Genomic DNA, 7,817 nt, shown 5'->3' with positions numbered 1-7,817 from the left:
CTTGAGTTAGGAGACACCTCTAGCTTCTATGGACCTGGAATAAGAGACAGAGCTAAAGCCCACAGTTGAGGGGACTTCACCCAGCTCCTAGAGCTGGCACACTGAATTTGGACTTTTAGCCTCTTAAACTGTAAGAGAAGGAGTTCTGGTGGTGCAATGCCTAAGGCATTTGACTGCTAATCAGAAGGTTGGTGGTTCAAACCCACCAGCCACTTCACAGGAAGAAGACTGGGCAATCTACTTCCATAAAGATTTACTGCCCTGGAACCCAATTGGGGTCGCTATGAGTCCAGAAACCCAATGGGGGTTGCTCTGAGTCAGGACTGACTGGATGGGAGTGGGTTTTTTTTTCTTTTTGGTTAAACTGCAAGAGAATAAGTTCCTATTTGTTAAAACCATCCACTTGTGGTATTTCTGTTATAGCAGTACTAGAGAACCAAGGCAAACCCAAATGTCCCTCAACTGATGAATGGATAAGCAAAATGTGGTTTATTCGTATGGTACCTTATTCAGACTTAAAGGAAATGAAGTAACATGGTACAGTGAATTAATATGACTCTTTTAGCCATGGTCTTTGTGGGTCAGACCAGATGATGGGTAGGACTATGGAAATGTGAAGTGCTTATGGCCCAACAAGGAGATGGATAGCTTGTTGTTAATGGTGTTAAAAGGGATGCATGACCCCCTTATGGGTGGGACCATGGGAATAAGGTGTATGGAACCCTAACATGGGTATTGATCAGTTTTGCCATTCCTCTGGGCTTGAAGTGAACCATCCCAGAGGCAGAAGGGGGGAATCTCACTACCATAAAGACAGAAAGAGCAGCCAGAGGTGGAGTGCATCCTTGGACCTGAGATCCCTGTGCTGGACTGCCTTGGCAGAGAGACAACAGAGAGACAGCGGCAGTAGAGGCAACAGAACAAGAGATCGGCCTGAGGTGGGGTGGTGGGCTTGGTGGCCCACAGAGTGAGAAAGCTGAGCACCTTTGCGCAGGAACCTTGCTGGCAGACTGAGGTTCACCTATTGGCTGTGTTCAAACTGCTTTGTAACGCTTGCTTGAGCAGGATGGAGGCCAGGATGAGATGCCAAGAGCCAAAGAAAGGTGTGCCTAAGGACTTGGCTAGAGGCTGTCCTGATCAAAGAATTGTATCTAGAATGTTCTGGACCTGAATTTTAACTTCTTGCTTCCCTAATAAACCCCATAATCATGAGTGTTGTCTGAGTTCTGTGTGGCCACTGCAAGGAATTGTCTGACCTAGCAGAGAAGTGGAGAGTGCTGAGGGAGGGGCAGTTGGTGTCAGAACTGGTAAAAAGGTTAGAAGGTAGTGTCATGTTTACCTCCACCTTATAGGAATAAGCTTTGGACTACTGATGGTGATTTTCTCTCCTTTTCAGGAAGTAGAGGTCAGAAGACCACACCCCCATGCCATTTTTGCAATAACTGATACAAGCTACAATGTGGATGAACCTTGAAAACGTTAAACTAAATGAAACAAGCCAGACACAAAAGGCCACACATTGTATGATACCATTTATATGACATGTTTAGTATAGGTGAATCCATAGAGAAAGAGGTAGACTGTAGTTGCCAGGGACTAGGGGAGTGACTAGATACAGGGGAGTTAATGGATACAGGGTTTTTGAGGGATGAAAATGTTCTATAATTAGGTAATAATGATGATTAAACAGTGTTGTAAATATCCTAAAAATCACTGAATTGTACACTTTAAAAGAGTGAATTTTATGGTAGGAATTATATCTCAATAAAAAAAAGTCTATGATAATGCAATGGACAGACTATCAGTTTATAATCTAATGTCAAGTTTTATTCACTTTTCTTACAATATGCTATCATTCAAAATATACCTCATAAGTAACTCATGCATATAGTAGGCACTCTATAAATATTTTGCTTTAATATTTAGCTATATTTTAGGATGACTAAAAATCCTGATGTAAAATCCCAGTTGGGAAGTGCATAATCCCATCATAGACAAAATATATAACTTTACAATAAACATTTTTGTAAGAATTTGCCCAAAAGGGGGAACACTTACAATTTGGACATTAAAACAAAAAAGTAAAAAGCAAGATGAAACACAATACTAATACAGGTAGACAATGATCCCTGGATCAGTGGTGCTTTTAGACCAAGGGCTACCTGCACCCTGTGGCCTTAAGACTTTCTGACATTCAGTTAAGATAATTATAGACCTAAAGCCTTCTTAACTGGAAATGTTGCAAGAATATATGAGCACTAGTCTGTCAAAACCTTTAACTACATTTCTTACATAAACCAGAAAAAATGTAAATACATATTTTATTCTGCAATAGAAAAAAGCCAATGCTTTCCATCTTAAGCAACAAGAGTGATCCACAAATAAGCATGAAGTCACTCTACAGAATCTATGGTTTTATTTCTGTGGGAAATATGGTGGAAGATCAGTGCAAGAACCTTAGTCCAAATATAAAACAACAAATTCCTGCATTTCAGGGCCTTCTGATGTTTAAAGCAACAAAACAGGCTGTTTAACACACTCAATAAATATTTTCTAAATCATTATTTTGGGTTGGAATGTCTAGTAAACATTCACTCAAACTGTAAAAAAAAGTAATAAGTAGCACTATTAAGTAACACTATTATTATGAGGGGAGCTCTGGTAGCATAGTGGCTAAAGCACTTGACTGCTAACCAGAAGGCTGGCGGTTCAAACCCACCAGCCACTCCTCGGAAGGAAGGTTGGGTAATCCTACTTCCGTAGTGATACTGCCTCGGAAACCGGAAGGAAGGTTGGGTAATCCTACTTCCGTAGTGATACTGCCTCGGAAACCTAAGGAGGGGTTGCTATGAGTCAGGGCCGACTCGACCGCACATAACAACAACAACAACATTATTATGAGAGGGAAAAATTAAAAGCAGCCAGATGCATAACCTTAAAAAAATAGTTATGCAAACTTATAATTAAATAATCTTTAAGTACAAAATGAAAATGTCTTACAGTGTTTTTCAAAACTACATAATTCTATAAAAATTCAAATATGTGGACTATGTAAATACATGGAAATGCATATATAGAATACTATGACATGAAAAAGCAAAATTAAAAATATAAAGTGATTATAACTGTAAAAGTGAATACACTACAATAACAAAAAGTGAAGTGAATTTAAATTTATAGACATAAATAGATTCAAATATTCATCAGGTTTTTTTTCCTTTGTTGCTTAAGATTGTAACAAAATAAAAAAGAAAATATAGACTATTACTTTAGATAAAACTATACTTCTAAACAATAACTACTGGACTATATATGTGAACTCCTAGAACAGAGATTTACAAAGCCCAGAATTGTTGATCTTAAATGTATCCTATAGGAGATCAGCCCTCCTTTGCTGATCTTCACTTTACAACACCTTCTGGGCAATTGCACAGATATAACTGTCCTTTTTAAACAGAAAAAGAAAATACAAAGTACTGTCCAAATAAGAAAACTAAACAGCGTGCTAACGAAATCTATCTACTTAATCTGTTTCACTTCTGCAAAAAGCCATTAACAGAGGGTTTTAAAAACTAATTCTATATACATATTTTACATAACATATATTTACACTATAAATACTTTAAAGAATGGCTTTTATATAATTCTTTATTTCAATATATACTTTATTAATTTAATTGCAAGTTATGGAAATGCAGTCTTTTAGATTTATTATTGAAAATTATTCTCTGTATGATTTAGAAAATGTTTAATTTCTTGGATAAAGCATAGCATATTTAGAAGTCCGAAAGCCAAGTAAATCCCTTATTTCATTTCGGAATTTTGACAGATCTTGGCGCAGTTCATTTAAATTTTCCACAGTTGCCTGATCTGTACTTTGCATCTTCTGTCTCATTGAAGTCAAGTAACGATGTACTAAACAGCACATCACTTTTTGGTAGTTTTCATCTCTCTTCTGTTTCAAATTTCTCCATTCCTTAAAAGCAAACAATAATATGATACTAACAATATACAAAAATAAAACTTAAATGAGGTGGATTTTTTTAAAAACATTTACAGGGTCAAATACCTCTTCTAATGCTTTTTATTAGGCTTTATTTTTGCCACTATATGTTGCAAAATAATATTCAACATTTGTTTAAAAAAATATAGCCAGCATAATTGTTTTGCTCACTTAACTGTATGCTTATCTTGATTTAAAAAAATTAATGTTAGGAAGCTTCAGTCTATAGTTGGGATCAGCAAACTATGACTCACCAGCCAAGTATGGTCTACATCTTGTTTTCATATGACCTGAGAACTAAGAAAGTTTTTACAGATTAACACTGACAATCAATCTGATGACAGGAAACACTAACTTTGAACTCCAGTTAAACAAACTGTTATCTTCCCCCAAAAAAATAATTCTATTCTTCTTATTAGTAAACCTGTGTTATAAGAAGTTATACCCAATTATTGTTATATTTTGAATTTGTCAATAAAAATTTTATGGAAATTTATTTTTCTTGTTGTTTTAGCCCATAGACAAAATATTCTGTCTGTTGGCTTGCAAAATATAATATATTAGTAAATTAGTAAAAAATATATATATAGGAGCTCTGGTAGCATAGTGGCTAAAGCACTTGACTGCTAACCAGAAGGCTGGCGGTTCAAACCCACCAGCCACTCCTCGGAAGGAAGGTTGGGCAATCCTACTTCCGTAGTAATACTGCCTCGGAAACCCAAGGAGGGGTCGCTATGAGTCGGGGCTGACTCGACGGCACATAACAACAACAACATATATATATATACATACACACACACACACATATATGTTTTTACTAATCAGTGTATATACATATATATGTAAATGTGTGCATATGTATACACACACTAAATAGTAAATTTATTAATCTGACCCTTTACTGAAAAAGTTTGCCAACCCCTTTTTCATAGCAGTATGTGTTGAATTATTCAAAGAATAACTTTTAAGAAGAACCAGAAAAATATAAGCTGATGCTAGTGGTTATTCTTTATCTATGCTGACAGTATAGGTGTCCTGAATATTTCCCATGTTTTAAAACTATGAGTTTTCATATGTAAGGAAAATCTGAAAACCTTAAAAACCATAGCTGTCTCTCAATAATTATTTATGGAACCCTTACTTTATGTTCAACACTATGCCATACATTAGGGATAAAGCAGTGAGAAAAAAAAATCAGACAGCTGTACCCTTTAAGGAGCTTGCATATTTATAGTTTAGGAAATTTCTGAGATTGGGAATTGTTAAAACTTTACATTTGCATTTCAAACTCCCAATTTCTTACCTTTAAACTGTTTTGCCGTTTGACCCTGCCTTTTGATGTATGAGAGCAAATCCACTTACTGAGGCTACTAATCATATAGCAGATAGTCTTTGGTGAAGGAATGATGTTGAAAGGCGGGGGTAATGTACATTTGTCATCGAAGTAGCTAAGCCACAACTTGGCTCGAGCAAACTTCCATTCTTTGTCTTCATGATTCTATAAGAGACACATGAAAAAGCAATACAAAATATAAATGCATACATATATATGTATACATGGATATACAGAGAAGTGTCTGTATGTGTGTATAGACAAAGAGGGAAAAAGAGAGAGATCATTTTTAAACTGTCCCAAAACTAGATCCAAAATTTACAATTAATATAATCACTTGCTGTTTTGGTTACCTACTACCGCTCTAACAGGAATATACCACAAATAGGATGGCTTGAAGGAACAGGAGTTTATTTTTACAATTTAGAGGCTTTAAGTCCAAGTTCAAAGTGCTCTAGGGGCTAGATAAAAGCCCCTCAAACCTTGGGCTTCAGCTCTGCCTCCTGATCCCAGCCCACTGAAGCTAGAAGCTTTTCTTCACTCAGACAGCGGCTGGCTGCTGAGGCTGCCAAGCCCAAGGTTGACAAGTAAAAAGGCACAGTTCTGATGTTACCAAACCACATGACAGGCCATTAATTCAAATCCACTGGAAGTCTTAAGGTCGGCAGAGCATGGCAGGCTGCTGAACAACAACATGGCTATGTGCAGGGTCCAAGCATGCCATAAACTAGAGACCATTCCCAAAGCTGCTGCTTATATACAGGAAGCAGACCACATCCCTAGGGCAGCTATTCAGCTGCTCACAATAGATTCCACCATGGAGGTGATTACCAGTCTTATCATGGGGAATACTACATCTAGCTGCCCAGCCACTCAACCAGACCCAGTCGAGTGGGCACACAAACTTAACAACCACACTTGCACTGTAAAAACTATATTTAATTTCACCCAAATCTCAATAAAGTTATATAAAAAGAAAAAAAATCCAAGTTTTTTTTTAAAAAACCATATTTAATTTTCAAATGATGTTATTTCTCAATTCTTATACTGTTTACCTTAGATATCACATGTATTTGATGATTGAAAACAATGTTTTCATTGTAATTTAATTGTAATTTCATTGTAATTGCTTTCAACAATGATATGATGAAAACAATGTAAAGTTGTTAGAATGAACACTTACTGCTATCAACTGAAAGCTCTTATGAAGCATTGCCACCAGCAGCTTCGTTAGCACGATCACAACCACAACATTGTATGTACCAACAATAACAGCTCCAACAAAAGACTGCAGTTCCTCTCCATAGCTAAACCTTGTGACAAAGATTGCCACATGTGCTAAGGAGAAAATATACCAGAACAAAGCAAAGCAAGTGCCAATGAACCTGTAAAGATAATTGCATTTATGTTAAGGAAATCAGTTCACAGAAATTAACGAATTATTTAGACCAAAATTATTTTTGAAAAACTTTGATAATTAGTAGCACCTTATTAAATAAATGACGATGTTGCTGTTGTTAGGTGCTGCTGAGTTGGCTGCAACTCATAGAGACCCTATGTACAACAGAAGAGAAACATTGCCCCATCCTGGGCCAGCCTCACAATCCTTGCTGTATCTCAGTCCATCATTGCAGTTTCTGTGTCAATCCATCCCATTGAGGGCCTTCCCCTTTTTTGTTGACCCTCCACTTTACCAAGCATGATAAAGTCACCACTTGTCTTGTCAGTGTATCGTACTGTGGTGGCTTGTGTGTTGCTCTGAGGCTGGAGGCTATGTGACCGGTATTTCAAATACCAGCAGGGTCATCCGTGGTAGACAGGTTTCAGTGGAGCTTCCAGACTAATATAGAGCCCTTCTCAAAGAATTGGCCAGTGAAAAAACCTTACGAATAGCAGTGAAACACTGATATATTACCAAAAATGAGGATAATTCCTACATTTTAGGAATTAAGAACTCAAAAAGAAGATACATTATCCCAGACTATTTAACCTCTTGCTACCTTTCTGTTTATTCTTAACATAGTGTCTAGACTGTATATGATCCTATTAAAATCTGACTAGATTTTGTTACTCCTCTGCTCAAAGACTTCAAATGATTCTCAGTCTCAACAGCCCAAAGTTCTCATAAGGATTGGCAAGGTCCTACATGGCTCCCATGACCTCTCTGACTCATCTCTGACAACTCTCCCTTTTATTCACTCTGTTCCAGACACACCCGCCTTCCGGCTTTTCCTTGAACATGCCAGCCATGCTCCCAGCTCATGGCACTTGCCTTATCTCTGTAAATGCTCTTCCTCCAGATATCTTCATAGCTTGCTCCTTCATCTGCTTTATGTCTTTACTTGAATGTCATCTCTTCTGGGGCCTTTCCTAGACCCCTATCTAAGACTGCACCTTCTTATATATATATATATATATATATATATAGGAGCTCTGGTAGCATAGTGGCTAAGGCACTTGACTGCTAACCAGAAGGCTGGC

At 37.1% G+C, this 7,817-nt stretch overlaps 1 protein-coding gene across 1 annotated transcript in view; it reads right to left on the bottom strand.

The window, feature by feature from the left end:
• Positions 1–3,748: 3,748 nt before the first annotated feature.
• TRPC1 (transient receptor potential cation channel subfamily C member 1) overlaps positions 3,749–7,817 on the bottom strand; it is an 80,821-nt gene continuing 76,752 nt past the window's right edge. The window contains exons 11-13 of the mRNA XM_007952882.2: positions 6,520–6,721; positions 5,307–5,501; positions 3,749–3,976 (exon numbers count right to left, since the gene is read on the bottom strand). Coding sequence (XP_007951073.1) covers positions 3,749–3,976; positions 5,307–5,501; positions 6,520–6,721 — 625 coding nt within the window. The remainder of the gene's footprint in view (positions 3,977–5,306; positions 5,502–6,519; positions 6,722–7,817) is intronic.

Source organism: Orycteropus afer, unplaced genomic scaffold (assembly GCF_000298275.1).
Source record: "Orycteropus afer afer isolate SDZICR_OR568_19922 unplaced genomic scaffold, OryAfe1.0 scaffold00363, whole genome shotgun sequence".
NCBI classification, from domain to species: Eukaryota; Metazoa; Chordata; class Mammalia; order Tubulidentata; family Orycteropodidae; genus Orycteropus; species Orycteropus afer.
This window is presented reverse-complemented; position numbering and strand designations above follow the sequence as displayed.